General features: G+C 42.1%; 1 protein-coding gene across 1 annotated transcript in view; it reads right to left on the reverse strand.

Annotated features, from left to right (window-relative positions):
- Positions 1-11,477, reverse strand: part of LOC145418629 (uncharacterized) — an 85,755-nt gene extending 74,278 nt beyond the window's left edge. The window contains exons 1-4 of the mRNA XM_080286993.1: positions 10,452-11,477; positions 9,505-9,695; positions 8,078-9,183; positions 7,567-7,744 (exon numbers count right to left, since the gene is read on the reverse strand). Of these exons, the coding sequence (XP_080143119.1) occupies positions 7,567-7,744; positions 8,078-9,183; positions 9,505-9,695; positions 10,452-11,477 (2,501 nt within the window). The remainder of the gene's footprint in view (positions 1-7,566; positions 7,745-8,077; positions 9,184-9,504; positions 9,696-10,451) is intronic.
- Between the last annotated feature and the right edge of the window lie 4,512 nt (positions 11,478-15,989).

A 15,989-nucleotide genomic window follows, 5' to 3' on the forward strand; every position in this document is an offset into this window, starting at 1 on the left:
ACAGAAAAGAGATAAGAGTTTGCTGCTAGACGGTGCTACGCGCCCGTCTTAGAGGTGGAGGAATGCATGCAGATAGTTCAGAGGAGCAGTGACTACTGAAGTCGCGATAGAAAGTAGATAAAGAAGGAACAGTGCGGCGAAGAGACAGAGGTTAAAGAGAGTCAATAAGAGGAGGAGAGTTAATGAGACAAAAAGCCTTTGACTCCACCCTATTGAGAAGAGCTACATGTGGGGAACCTTCCCACACATGAGAGCTGTACTCCACACAGGGCCGGATAAAACCCCTGTATAGAGTCAACAATTGTGCTGGGGTAAAGAAGGAATGGAGTCGGCTTAGCACACCTAAACTCTTGGAAGGAGATTTTACAAGAGATGTATTATGATCTTTCCAAGATAAGTCCCGAGTAAATGAAACCCCAAGCATGTTCAAAGATGATGCAGGATTAAGCTGAATATTATTAAACATTAGTGGGTATACCTGTGGAAGATTTTGTCGGGTTGATAGGTATAAAAACTGAGTCTTTGATGCATTAAAAACCAGATTATTTTTACCCCAGTCAGAGATACGAGCCAAGTCAGACATTAGGTGTGCTATAGCCTCATCCCTTGTTTGTTGAAGTAACTGCTAACATTTGATATACCATACTCGTTTGTCGTCAGAGAAACAACACGCCGGTACTAAGAGTTGTTCCCACCATGAGAAGGTTATTGTATGGAGATACAGTGCACCTCTTTTGTGAATGATGTCTGAGCTGGGTCTACCACTTTTGACAGAGAGATAGATAGATAGATAGATAGACAGAGAGAGAGAGAGAGAGAGAGAGAGAGAGAGAGAGAGAGAGAGAGAGAGAGAGACCCTCACGCGTGTACCAGGTGTGGGTGGGGTAGGTCGAAGGAAGTGGGCTGTTCAGGTACTGAACAATGGTGCGGGACAGGTGCAGTACACCCTGTGAAACGGGCCGATGTAGCCAACTGCAGGTGAGCTTGTGGCCATTTTTATGCAGTATATATACCGTGTGAATAAGAGCGTCAAGGTTGGCTGACAGGTTATCGTGGTGGTGGTGATTTAACTCCTTAAATCAGTAAAGGTCTTACAACATTGCGCCTAACGCTGGACGCTTTTATTCAGTTTATGAGTTACCTTTGCTAAAGGAGGGGTTAATGACAGGTAAATATAACCACTCCACCTGGTAAATCCAATCCTACACTCCATCAAGTCGGGTTAATGACAGGTAAATATAACCACTCCACCTGGTAAATCCAATCCTACACTCCATCAAGTCGTCTGGACAGCAACAACAAAATCAAACAATACGTCCTCGGTTATGAGGGAATTAAAACTTTATCCAACTACAACAACAATAACAAAGTAACTTTGCGTCAATCCCATATACCTGACTTCCTTTGACGCAGACAGAAATCTTGTAAGCGGTGGAATTCTGTATAAACAAAGCTTTCTCCAAGAATAAGAGGAAAGTAAGCACGCATTGCTCTCACATACCTGGATTTCTTCGATGCAGTTAAAAATCTGGTGGTAGGAAAAGAACAATCTGTACAGGTGGGTGTACCAGTGTCATAAAAACCCGTTCATGAAGGTAGTTCTCAAAGGCCGGCATTAACGCTTTAGTCTTTTTTGTCATTCTCTTTCTGAGGGGATCCGCGCCTCCGTGTATTTCTTTTTTTCACTCACATGTAGACTTTCATTCCATCCTTAACCTTCCCAGTTTTTTCCCTTGTAATCACCAGCATGAGGATGTCTATTAGTATTCTTTGCCGCCCTTTTCCATTTTTTTTTTTTTTCAGTAGCTACTGTTTGTATCGTTTTCGACTAGACAACGTTTCTTCATCTCTCTTTTATCTTATTCTTGTTACCTCCACAGGATTTCATTTAGCATGAGACACACTTTTTAAGGTAGAGCGGCTAGATATACTACAGCAGTTATTAACACCTTCAAAGAATAAAGTATTTCCTAAACTGAACAAAAGAATCCAGAGTCCACAACATTAATATACAAAATTATAACAACGACCTCGTAAGGAAGGAGTACAGTTTTTTGATGTAATGGCCTGTAAAACTTGTTGAATTACAGATGGCAGTGATATAAGGCATGGAACTCTTGATGTTTTTTATTATGGGGTAAACATGTGACTGGATGATATGTTGGATTACCGGTACTACGGGTTTATAGTCTCTCTCTCTCTCTCTCTCTCTCTCTCTCTCTCTCTCTCTCTCTCTCTCTCTCACTGACACGACCCACAAAGATAAAAATAACGAAATGAGTAAAACTTGCCTCAGAGACTTTACGAGTCTCTTGGTTAACTTGAGAGAGAGTGAGAGAGAGAGAGAGAGAGAGAGAGAGAGAGAGAGAGAGAGAGAGAGAGAGAGAGAGAGAGAGAGAGAGAGTGAGAGAGAGAGAGAGAGAGTTCTTTTCGCTATACTGTACACTGTTTCTCAGTATTTCATAAAGCTAAAGTATCTGACGCAAATTAAAACAAAATTATATATATATATATATATATATATATATATATATATATATATATATATATATATATAATTGGAGTTCGTCAAAACACTATTACGTCCTCGGGTTGAAGATTACAGATAATGTGTTTTGATAATTTCGTAAGCTACAATTAACGCCAATTTTTCTGGGTACCCGATTTTACAACCCATAACCGGCTGCAAATCTGATTAAAGCCGAAGCCGAGTCACTTAGCTGGCACACGCGCGCGCGCGCACACACACACACACACACACACACACACACACACACACACACACACACACACACACACACAGTGGTAACGTTCCCGCTTGCCAACTGGTGGACGGGAGTTCGCGCCTCGCTCAGGTTGCGAAAAGTTTCACTGACGAAGTGGGTGGTTACTGTCCCCCTCGAGCAAGGGGACGGGTGTGTGCGTGTGTGAAGGTCACAGCCTTGCCCTTAGATCGGACTATATGAGCTCTCAGCTCCCTTCCGGGAGGGTAAAAGCTGACAATCACGACCATCAAGTGATCTTGACCGACCCGGTGAATTACACACAGCTGCCGACAATATCTGGGAATTGACCGGCAGCATTACCTTGACAGCCTTTAATTGACAAGAGGCGACTTGGTAGTGGACGTGGTGGTGGTGGTGGTGGCGGTGTGCTGTTGGTGGTTGTGTGGTGTGTCAGAAATGGAAGCTGCGGGAGAAAGGTAGCTAATGCTCCAAATCGATGCGTTGGCAGGGGATGTCACTAGCAAGGTGAGGTGAGGTTGGGGTGGTGTGAAGTTGGAGTGGGGTGAGGTGGAGTGAGGTTAGGTGAGGTAAGAAAGTTACTGAAGAGACATGGAAAACAAGGAAGTGCTGATCTGGAGAGAGTGTAGGAGGGAAAACGTGGGGTAGATGGAGTTGGACTGTGGGGTAGATGGAGTTGGACTGTGGGGTAGAAGGAGTTGGATTGTGGGGTAGATGGAGTTGGACTGTGGGGTAGATGGAGTTGGACTGTGGAGTAGATGGAGTTGGATTGTGGGGTAGATGGAGTTGGATTGTGGGGCAGATGGAGTTGGATTGTGGGGTAGATGGAGTTGGATTAGATAAAAATGAGACAAAACGAAAGTGAACGGGGTAGGGTGGAGTGGCGATGGTGTGGGGTGGGATGTAAAAGAATCTGGAGAGGGGTGGAAGAGCGGGAACGTGGATGGAGTGGATCTGGAAAAGGGTGGAATAATAGAGGATTTCTACAAGGGTAAAAGAGGGGCAGAGACATGTGACTGGGCTGGTTTGCGGTTGGGAAAGAAGTGGGCTTGGGTGGGGCGATGATGGGAAGGGGATAAGGGAGTTTAAAGGGGTGCTGAATTGGTTAGCCGAATAGAGTTACATCAAGGAAGCACTACATCGAGTGAATGGATGTTCGGCTCCGCACCAGCTACATTGATAAAATGTACAAATCAAAGAACAGGGAAGAGATAATAGAGGAAGAAGGGGAAAAAGGTGATATACAAAAAAAAAAGTATAGGGAAGTAGTGAAGAGGAAGCTGTGAAAATGGAAAGAATATCTGAGGATGACATTGCGAGTGACAGCAATAAAGAAAATGGAAGGAGAGATTTATGGAGAACTGAAAAGAATAAAAGATGATAAATAAAATAGAGAGAGAGAGAGAGAGAGAGATTTTAAGTCCCTGATCTGTTTGTTGTTTTCACCAAGCCTTTCCAAAGTCTTGTAGGTAAAGATAATATTATTGAAGCTGGTGAAGCGTGTTTGTGAATGAGACAAAGACGGTTACGTGTGTGTGTGTGTGTGTGTGTGTGTGTGTGTGTGTGTGTGTGTGTGTTTATAAGTGTATCGGTTTATGCATTAATTTCTCAGACTTTCTCTCTCTCTCTCTCTCTCTCTCTGCGCCTAAATCTACCTATCTATCTGCTTATCTATCAGTCTATCTGGCAATGGACTGGGCCTACCAACTCACTGGCACTCTCAACTCACATGCCAGGCCTTACACCATGAGACTCGTAAAACAGTGCCAATTGTTGAGAGAGAGAGAGAGAGAGAGAGGGGGGGGGGAGCAAACAGACAAACATCAAGCTGGTGATGTGTCTGTTGATTTCAGGGAACCGTTCCGAAGTATTGTGGGCAAAGATATATTATTGATGCTGGTGATGCGTGTTTGGAAACGGGTGTGTTTGTTTGCTCTCTCTCTCTCTCTCTCTCTCTCTCTCCACTTTATACTCCTGTTCCTCCTGCTCTCCTACGTTCCCACATTTTTTCTCTAACGTTTCCTACATTCTTCTCCCTCCTTCATCCATGTCTCCAGTTTCCCTTCAAACCTCAAAACTCTCCTTCCTTTTTTCTCTCTCCTTCTCCCAAGCCTCCAATTCTGCCACCAGTCTTTCCTTCAGTATTGAAATCTCTTCCATTAGTCGTTTCTCCATACCTCTAATTTTACCTCTAAACCTGCACCTTTCCCTCCAAAATGTCATTTAGTACTCAAATGTCTTCCGCCAGTCTGCCCTTCACACCTCTAGTTTACCAAACCTACAAACTTTCCTCTCAAATCTCTTCCAATACTCAAATCTTTACCTTTAGCCTTCCCTCCATGCCAATTATTTTACCTCTAATACTACAATCTTTTCTCTCTAATTTCTTCCAGTACTCACATCTCTTTCCTTAGACTTTCCTCCCATACCTCCAGTTTTTCCTCCAGTGTTGCCTCCTCTCTCTCCCAGGTTGGTGAGTGGGCACCGAGACTCAAGTATTTCTCATTGCAGGTGAGTGAATTACACCTGCAAGACAAGTAAATACAGGTTGTAAATATTTATTTATTTTTTTGTTGCAAGTGAATTTAGTTATAAGTAATGGAAAGCAAACGAATTCAACATATATGAATTCAAGGCTGGTAAACTCAAAAGTCAATTCAAGGTCAAGATAGATTATTTCAAGGTAAGTAAATTCAAGGTTAGTAAATTCAAGGCAAGTGAATTAAAGGTGCGAATTAATTCGAAAGAAGTAAATCCACGGTAGCTAATTGCATTGATGGACGAGGAAAATTTATGAAAAGAATTCTGTGTGACTTTATTCTCTTTCAATAGTTCTACTCTGACTACCACCAAACGGTTTTGTTCAGCTGAGGGATGTTAGCACTGAACACTGTCATTAGGCCAGTCATTACAACTAATTAAACCATGTCATTAAGGCATCACCAGACGGTTTTGTTCGGCTGAGGGAAATCGTAGCAGTCAAAGCGTTAAAGGCAACTCGGCTACACCATTTACTGATCTAACAGTTGCCGGTGAGGGACGCCTTCACGCGGTGGCACCGATATAACAAGTCGCTTTGCTATTCGGTTATACAAACGTCCTTCATCTCCTTCCCTATCCCCCAAAAGGAAGATGGTGAGCTGCATGATGCGGGCCACTTCAGGCTGCGGTGCATTATGTTCACGTCCAGGTAAGCCTGGGCTACAACAACTACCACACAATCACTAACGTGTTATATTGTACAACAACTACCATACCATCACTAACGTGTTATATTGTTGTAAGAAGGTTCCAAATCCACAAGGTAGAAAACAGAATATCTCACATTATTCACACATGAAACACCAAAGAAAACTCCGAAGTAAAACCATACATTTATTTACAAATTAATTAAAGATACTGAAATACCAAACATTATCAATATTTAAACCCTCTCGAGACTTTCCCCCAGGTCTAACAAGTCCCATTAATAAATTTATGAAAAAAACAAACAAGTAGCGATTAAACTCCCCCTGAAGCTAGGCAGAGGTGAGGATACTGCGTATGGTAGCAGATAACTCCGGGAACAGTAGAGAAGTGGTATGCCTGCCATTCAACACCGCTACATGGCAGCACAGGGACGACCTGGGTGAAGTCTCGCATGGTGGGTAGAATGGATGCCTCACCGACCCGGCCCTCGGTAGGTGTAGGATCCTTAGTCCCCCAAATTTGATAAAAGTTAATAAAATAACAAAGGTACATAAATTATGGCTCTTCTGGGAAGTGAACCAAGGACCTACACAACAAGCAAAAAGCAGAGTACAAAAAGGAAATCAAAGCTCAATATTTAAGTCTAACAATAAATCAGTAAATAATGCCAATGATATAAACTCAATCAATAATATACACAGTACATGGAAAAATAAAAGAAACTAAAAAATTATTAAAACTCTAGAGCAAATCCAGACATTTAACCAAGTTTCATATAGAAGACAGAACCAAAGCAAACAGAAGAATGATTAACTTTTACCTTAGTCCCGTCGATCTGCTGTTTGATGGTAGAGTGAATTTAATGGGTCACAGACGCCCTTATATAGCCTTCAGTCAGTTCGAAAATTCTCGTGAGATACATAAATCAAAGTTAATGAAGCAAATGAAACAGTAAGTAAACAAATGAAACAGAACAGGAACTTAAAAGATAACGAGACGAGACCAAAATAAAGGTTTATGAAGCTTCAATTACTTAATATAGAGATTTTAAAAACGAATTACTGACTGTAAAGACTTAAAAATAAAACGCATTGAATCTTACCAAATTAGGGTGAATATAACAGTCGGGGATAACATACAAATATTACAATAATTATTACAATAATTATTAGGCTGTTTTTCTTGGCCCTTACATGGCTCCCTCCAAAGGTATCTACCCAGGGGTAGATACAGAAGGAATATATAAATTAAATATACAATTCCCCCTCCCACCATAATGAAGACAATTATAATTCGTATACTAGGACTAGTCATGGTTCAGCCGATGGCCCGACTCAGAAAATCTGCACCAACATTATCTTTCCCTGCTACATGTACAAGCCGAAATCTAAATGGCTGTAATGCTAGGGCCCACCGGAGTAATCTGTCGTTATTTCCCTGAAACTTACTTAGATATACTAGGGGTTTATGATCCACCTCAAGAATGAATTCAGTTCCTAACAAATAATATTTAAACCGGTTAACCCCAAACACAATTGCTAGACACTCTCTTTCTATAGTGGAATACCTCCGTTCTCGGTCTAGGAGCTTTCTACTGGCGTAAGAAACTGGGAATGGCTTATTATCTACGTACTGGAGCAATACTGCACCCAGTCCATAACCCGAGGAATCAGTTCTAAGGATAAAAGGCAATGACAGGTCAGGAAGTTTAAGAACTGGGCCATCAGCTAAAACAGACTTAAGCTTCTCAAAACACTCTATAGACTCTGAACTCCATTCCAAAGGCTCCTTCACACCCTTTCGTAACATGTCTGACAAAGGTGAAGTTAAGGATGAAGCATGTTTAATGAAATTTCGGTAAAATGATATCAAACCTAGGAATGATCTCAAAGTTTTCTTGGACGAGGGAGGAAAAACACCGAGAACTGCCTGAACCTTATCATTAACAGGTCTGATAGTTTGTCCATCTATAACAAAGCCTAGATACTGAATGGTCTTTAACCCAAATTTACACTTATCAGGCTTAACGGTTAACCCATGTTCACGGAGACGAAGTAGAACTGCACACACAGCTGCAACATGACTTTCCCAATTATTAGCATATATCATCACATTGTCAAAATAGAAAGAGACATTCTCCAAACCTGTCAGTACAAGGCGCATCAGTCTAATATAAGTGGCGCAGGCAGTAACCAGTCCAAAGGGCATACGACAAAACTCCATCAGGCCTTTATGAGTTGGAAAAGCAGTTAATGGTTTGGCTCTATCTGTAAGAGGGACTTGGTAATAAGCTTTGGTTAAATCTAATTCGGTATAGAATTTAGCCCCAGAAAACTTGTGTAGATCATCCTCTAGCTTACACATTGGTTCTGCATGAAATTCGGTAACTGCATTAAGAACTCTGTAGTCTATAGCCATCCTATAGGTGCCATCAGGTTTCTTAATCATGACCACAGGTGATGAATGGGACGACTGAGAGGGTCTGATAATCCCTTGGTCTAGGAGGTTTTCTACTTCCTCCCTGAACTGAGGCTGGAGGTGTACAGGAATGGGATACAATTTGGGTTTCAGTCGTTCAGTAGTGCAGAGAGAAATATCATGTGATAAAGTAGTGGTATACCCTGGTTTGTCAGAAAAAACATCACCAAACTCTTCAATGATATTCTTAACATCCTCTTTCTGGTCTGGAGTCAGTTGCTCATTTATGTTTAAATCTAAAATATTTGATGGTGTACCAAGATCTGGAAAGGTAGGAAAGTCCAGCTCAGAATCCATATTTACCTCTGCCTTTGTACATAACTGAGAAACTAAAGGCTGATCATCAAAATTTAATCCGGTTTCCTCATCTAGTACATATGCCATGGAAACCTGCGACCTACGATGGTACTTCTTTAAGAGATTTGCATGGTACAACTTTGGCTTACCCTGTTCATCTATTAGGTAATTAACCTTATTCTTACAATCTAAAACTCTGTAAGGTCCTTTCCAAGACATTAATAATTTACGCTGTTCATCAGGGAGCAAGACAAGGACTTCATCTCCAGGTTTGAATTTCCTATCTTGAGTTTTTACGTCAAAGTAAGACTTGTAATTCTTGGCACTGATATCAGCATTCTGAGCAGCAATCTTGGCACAATCTTCTAATTTATCCCGAAGCTCAAGCACGTACTGATATAGTGGTCGATCACCACTCTGTACAGATTTATCCTCCCAAAGATCTCTAAGTACTGACAAAGGACCTCTTACCTGTCTACCATACAGGAGTTCAAAGGCAGAGAACCCTGTGCGATCACTGGGCATTTCTCTCATGGCAAACATCAAGGGGGGAAGATACCGGTGCCACTCTTTAGGTTTGTCCTCACACACTTTTCTAAGGGAGGCTTTCAATGTGGAGTGAAATCTCTCTATTCTACCATTTCCACTAGGGTGATATGGAGTAGTGAAAAGGGGTTTTACTCCTAACAATCTATGTAATTCCTTCATTAAATCAGATTTGAACTGTTTGCCATTATCAGAAAGTATTTCCTTGGGAATGCCTACTCTGGAAAATATGGAAATTAAAGCTTCTGACACTGCAATAGAAGAGATATCTTTCAGGGGCATGGCTTCAGGAAACCCGGTGGCAAAGTCTATCAAGGTAAGGATATATCGATGTCCTTCAGAGGATGGGGGATTTAAAGGTCCCACTAAATCTATGGCTACCCTGGAAAATGGCTCCGTCACGATAGGCATAGGTTGGAGAGGTACTGGTTTCACACGACCCTTAGGGGAAAAACGTTGGCACTTGTCACATGATCGGCAATAATCCCTTATGTCAGAGGTGAGACCTGGCCAGTGAAACTGTTCTTTGATACGGGTCTCAGTCTTTCTATGTGAAAGATGACCGGCAAGAAGACTTTCATGAGCTGTTGAAAGGACAGATTTCCGACAGTCAAGGGGAACAACTAGAGAAAGTTTTCCCTCTCTGTCTGGTTTCTTTGCCTTAATACATCTCTTGTACAAAAGTCCATCAATATTCTCATACCTGAACACGTTCCCATCTTTGGTTTCCTCTGTCTCACCTGACATACTCTTCATCCTGACAGTGACTAAACTAGAACAATTTTGTTGAAGATTTGCAAATTCACTAGGAGTAACTTTTAAGGGCTCAATAGAGGGAGTTACCAGGGGATGGAGTTTCCTAGTTTTAGAAGATCGAGTTTGAACAGCTTGCACACACTCAGTGGTATCAACTGAAGCTGTGGGAGATTGGGTCAGTTCACTCTGTATAGCAATGGTAGTTTCATGAGAAGTTAATTTAGGTGAACATGGAACAGGAACAATGTTTCCAGTTGATACAGTAGTAGATGGATTATCAAGCTCAGTCTGCTTTACTCCAGGGACATTACCTATTAAAACACTGCAAAATTTAATAGGAGCTCTAATTACTTCTGTCCACCCTTCATAACAGGGGCAACGTAAATAACACTTGACCTTAGGGAAAGTGTCAACTCTACCCAGATAATCAGCTACTCGTACCTTCTCACAGTGTGCTACATCAACATCAGGAAGGACTTCCTCAGACACTATGATACCAGTACAACCAGTGTCTCTAAGAATAGTAGACACCCAGGCTCCGTTAACTGTACCACAGAACATGTACTGGGAATAATTATCGAGGTCACCAAAGCAAAACCCCATCTGTACTTGTTGGTTGAGAGGAGAGGCATTACTTTTAAATCTTAGAGGATTCTTGGGACAGTTAGGACGAATATGGCCCTTGTCACCACAACCGTGACATGTCACATTACTAAAATCACCTTTACCACGATGAGTCTGTGTAGGCTTAACATTGCTTTGGTTAGTCTCTTCAGCAGAAGGCGATTGTTTGTAACCAAGTTTCTTCGGCTTACCCTTCACAAGAGAAGATCTCGGGTAGGCACGATGGGCAGAAGTCCAACTATCAGCCATTCGGACTGCCTTTTCCAAATCTTTCACATCACTCTCCTTTAAATACATCCGTAGCTCTGGTGACACTGAAGATATTAGTTGATCTAGAATAATACGAGATCTCAGCGATTCAAAGTCTTTCTTCACATCACACGCTTCTAGCCACTGGTCAAAAAGACGTCCTATTTTTATGGAAAAAAGTTCATAAGTTTCACCTTCCTTAAGGCGGGCTGCTCTAAAATCCTGCCTATACCCATCTGGTGTCTTGTGGAAGCCTCTTAGCAGTGCCTTCTTTAACAATTCATAATCACTAGTTATCTCATCTGACAGACTAGTATAAATGTCAACACATTTGCCAGTCAATACACTACCCAATCTAGCAGCATATGTCTGCTCATTAATATTCAATAATTTGGCAATTCTCTCGAATCTGATTAAGTACGACCCAATATCTTCACCTTCATGATACACTGGCAAGTTGGGCCTTCCAGCATAGTCATGATTATCAATGGGCTGACCTGAGCTTGCATTTATCTTAGCTAGTTGTAACTCATGTTCTCTCCTGTTCCTTCTCTCGTTTAGCCTCCCTTTCTCTAGCCCGTTCTTCTCTGGCATTATTTTGAGCATTAATTATATACTTTGCTACATCATCACCAGTGAGACCTATTTGTTCTGCTTCTGCCTTAAAAATTTCTATATTAGGATCCATGGTACATAATAACCAAACTACTCTACATTAACATTACCAAGACAAAGGGCAACTGTGGCCAGTTACCCTGACAAAAGAAAAAAGATTAATCAAATGACTCTACATTACCCCCATCAAGACAAAAGGGCAGCTATAACCAAGTACCCTGATGAAAGAGAGGGGGTGGTTTGTCACTTCCGGGCCCCAAGGACAGTGACAGGCCTGATCTGTTTACCGGACCTTAAACATAAATAAATGAATAGTAAAGTCCAAGCTCCCTATGGCCTCCAAGTGTGCATAAATGTGAGAATCCTGGCAGGGTCGCCACTTGTAAGAAGGTTCCAAATCCACAAGGTAGAAAACAGAATATCTCACATTATTCACACATGAAACACCAAAGAAAACTCCGAAGTAAAACCATACATTTATTTACAAATTAATTAAAGATACTGAAATACCAAACATTATCAATATTTAAACCCTCTCGAGACTTTCCCCCAGGTCTAACAAGTCCCATTAATAAATTTATGAAAAAAACAAACAAGTAGCGATTAAACTCCCCCTGAAGCTAGGCAGAGGTGAGGATACTGCGTATGGTAGCAGATAACTCCGGGAACAGTAGAGAAGTGGTATGCCTGCCATTCAACACCGCTACATGGCAGCACAGGGACGACCTGGGTGAAGTCTCGCATGGTGGGTAGAATGGATGCCTCACCGACCCGGCCCTCGGTAGGTGTAGGATCCTTAGTCCCCCAAATTTGATAAAAGTTAATAAAATAACAAAGGTACATAAATTATGGCTCTTCTGGGAAGTGAACCAAGGACCTACACAACAAGCAAAAAGCAGAGTACAAAAAGGAAATCAAAGCTCAATATTTAAGTCTAACAATAAATCAGTAAATAATGCCAATGATATAAACTCAATCAATAATATACACAGTACATGGAAAAATAAAAGAAACTAAAAAATTCTTAAAACTCTAGAGCAAATCCAGACATTTAACCAAGTTTCATATAGAAGACAGAACCAAAGCAAACAGAAGAATGATTAACTTTTACCTTAGTCCCGTCGATCTGCTGTTTGATGGTAGAGTGAATTTAATGGGTCACAGACGCCCTTATATAGCCTTCAGTCAGTTCGAAAATTCTCGTGAGATACATAAATCAAAGTTAATGAAGCAAATGAAACAGTAAGTAAACAAATGAAACAGAACAGGAACTTAAAAGATAACGAGACGAGACCAAAATAAAGGTTTATGAAGCTTCAATTACTTAATATAGAGATTTTAAAAACGAATTACTGACTGTAAAGACTTAAAAATAAAACGCATTGAATCTTACCAAATTAGGGTGAATATAACAGTCGGGGATAACATACAAATATTACAATAATTATTACAATAATTATTAGGCTGTTTTTCTTGGCCCTTACAATTGTACAACAACTACCACAATCACTAACGTGTTATATTGTACAGAACACCACCGATTTTGTGCACCGGAGACACACCCTACGTAGCTAAAGGGTTAAGCTGAAAAAAGAATGAGAGGATGAACACTGTGTGACAAAAGAGGGGAAGTAAAGCAGGAAGAATGGCTGAAAAAGAGTTCAGTGGGAGGAGGAGGAGGAGGAGGAGCGGGGGGTGATAGATGGGAAAAGGGAGGGAGGTAGTGGGTGGGAAGGGAAGGAAAGGGGGAGAGAAGAAAAGACGGAGAAGAGGAGGGGGAGACAGAATGAGAGGAAAGGAAGAGGAACCAAAAAGAGAGACGAAAGAAAGAGGAGGACATAAAAGGGGAGAGATAAAACGATGGGAGTGAAGAATGACAACGGACGGAGAGAGAGGGGAGGGGAAGTGTAGAAGAGAGAGGAGGGGAATAAGATACTAGGACAAGTGCATTATGCTAGCGAGAGGAGGGGAGGAGAAGAGAAAGAGTGGTGGGGAGCAGAACAGAGAGAGGAGGGGAAGGGGAGGGAGTGAGGAGGGGAAGGGGAGGGAGTGAGGAGTGAATGGAGGGAAGAGAAGTGAATGGAAGGGAGAGGTTGGGTAGGAGAGGGAAGAGCTGAAAGAAAGGGAGGGGAGGAGGAGAGGAGGAGGATAAAAAGGAAGAGGAGAGGGAAAGGGCGGAAAAAGAGCAGAGGAGACTAGCAAGGAGCGGGGAAGAGGGGAAGGGAGCGGAGAGTAGAAGGGAGAATCTGAAGGGAGGTAATGGAAGGGAGAGTGGAGTGGAAAATGAAGGAAACGGAAGGGAGAGAGGAGACAAGGAAGGGAGGAAATAATGGTTAAGGAAAAAGAGGAGTAGAGGGACGAAGCAGAAGGGAGGGAGGGGTGGGGAGAGGAGACAAATGAAGGGAGGGGAGTGGAGGAGAGAGAAGTAACAAAGGAAGAGAGAGGATGGGAGGGAGGAGGAGACACAGAAAGGGAAGAGACGGGAAAGAGAAGAAAAAGGAAGGGAAGGGAGGGGAGAGAGGAAGAGACAAAGGAAGGGAGCGGATAATGGGTAAGGAAATAGGGTAAGAGGAAGGGTATGGGGGAAAGGCGGGGCCACTCATACATATTCAGGTGATTTAAGGCTTGGATGGTTTAGGTATTTTTCAATTTAGGAATAATTTTGTGTTGGCTGTGGCCGCAATAACTCAGCAACGACAGTACTGCCAACACAGCCCTACCACTCCTTGCCCGCCGTCTGGTAGTACAATCACTTTATTCTTCTGATTATATAACTGGGCTTTATGTCATACTGATTTCTGGTGTGTACTGATTGAGAATGATTGGTTCTGGGCTGGCAGGACTACTTTTGTGTCTGTTAATGATGGAGCCTCAGACGGTTGGGTGGGTAGCGTGTGCACCTGCCTAGCCTCCTGATCTGAGTTCACTCCTGCTAAGGGAGGACATTTAAGGTGCAGTAGTATGTCCTTTCGTGTGTTCTCACATCTTAGCACCCATCTGAGGTTCCCTCGATGACACACACACACACACACACACACACACACACACACACACACACACAAATGCAAAACACTTAACGTCCCAAGCTATACACAATACCGTATTTCCTGTGTTGCATTCCGATAAAACCAGAGCTGTCACACCACTGAGCCACAGCTGTCAGTCTGGATAGTTGTATCAGATTTTCTGTGTTTATCTATCTATCTACTGACTGACGCCGCATCCAGTGGGGGTCCAGGCCTCGACAAAAGGATCGGCCGGCGTTTGTCACGTACTCTACATGTCATTTTATCTACTGATCTGTCTATCCACCTGTCTATCTATCTATCTATCATGAAGCAGTATTTTTAAAGAGAGGTTTTCCACGTACACTGACAGGCTGTTTTATATTTCACTTACAAAAGCAATATACACTGAAAGTCTGTTGCACATTTCAATGGTACATGTTGGTGGTTATATCACTCACAAAGCGATATTTTTACAGCGGAATAAAAATGTCAGTCACACAAAGCGTCATCTCAATTGCATAAGGTTTAATAACTGTGCCAGGGAACATTTCTGGAACCCTTTCAAACCGGTGATGTATTTTTGTAGGATACTGTTCACGAAAACACATGATTTCATTCAGTCTAAGAGAGCCATTTTGTACAGGAGAGGTGGTGAAGGTTACATCCAACCCGTCTAATGTGAAACACCTGCCCTATGCACGATGAAACAGACACAGGACAGAGAGTGTAAAGGGTAAAGGCTATATCCAACCCCTCTAGTGTGAAACACCTGCCCTATGCACGATGAAACAGACACAGGACAGCAAGAGTAAAGGGTAAAGGCTATATCCAACCCCTCTAGTGTGAAACACCTGCCCTATGCACGATGAAACAGACACAGGACAGCAAGAGTAAAGGGTAAAGGCTATATCCAACCCCCTCTAGTGTGAAACACCTGCCCTATGCACGATGAAACAGACACAGGACAGCAAGAGTAAAGCTAACACTGTCATTGGGGTATAGGGATTAACTGTTAATATATGGGTGAGTGGTAGGACACAAACAAGTACAAGGCCACCTTATAACACTACGCTAGGTGATATCTGTGTGTTTACTAGTGGCGGATAAACTGGGCTGCGTTTTAATCCTTTACTGAGCAATGCCCCATTTAAATAAGTGATATTTGGCTTCCACTAGATGATAATGTTATTCAGCCGAGAGAAATCCCTGCACTGGAAAGGGTTATACACTATTTGCTTTATCCTTTACCTAAACGAGATATGTCACTTATGTATTGATATTATGGTCACCAAACACTTTTATTCAGATAAGGCAAACCTTCCTATATAAAGAGTTAACCCCACAGGTGCCAGACGTTTGTACTAGGTGTGTGTGTGTGTGTGTGTGTGTGTGTGTGTGTGTGTGTGTGTGTGTGTGTGTGTGTGTGTGTGTGTGTGTGTGTGTGTGTGTGTGTGTGTGTGTGTGTGTGTGTGTGTGTGTGTGT

Source organism: Coenobita brevimanus, chromosome 115 (genome assembly GCF_032717465.1).
Source record: "Coenobita brevimanus isolate Jiangsu-jjx chromosome 115, ASM3271746v2, whole genome shotgun sequence".
In the NCBI taxonomy this organism is placed as follows: Eukaryota; Metazoa; Arthropoda; class Malacostraca; order Decapoda; family Coenobitidae; genus Coenobita; species Coenobita brevimanus.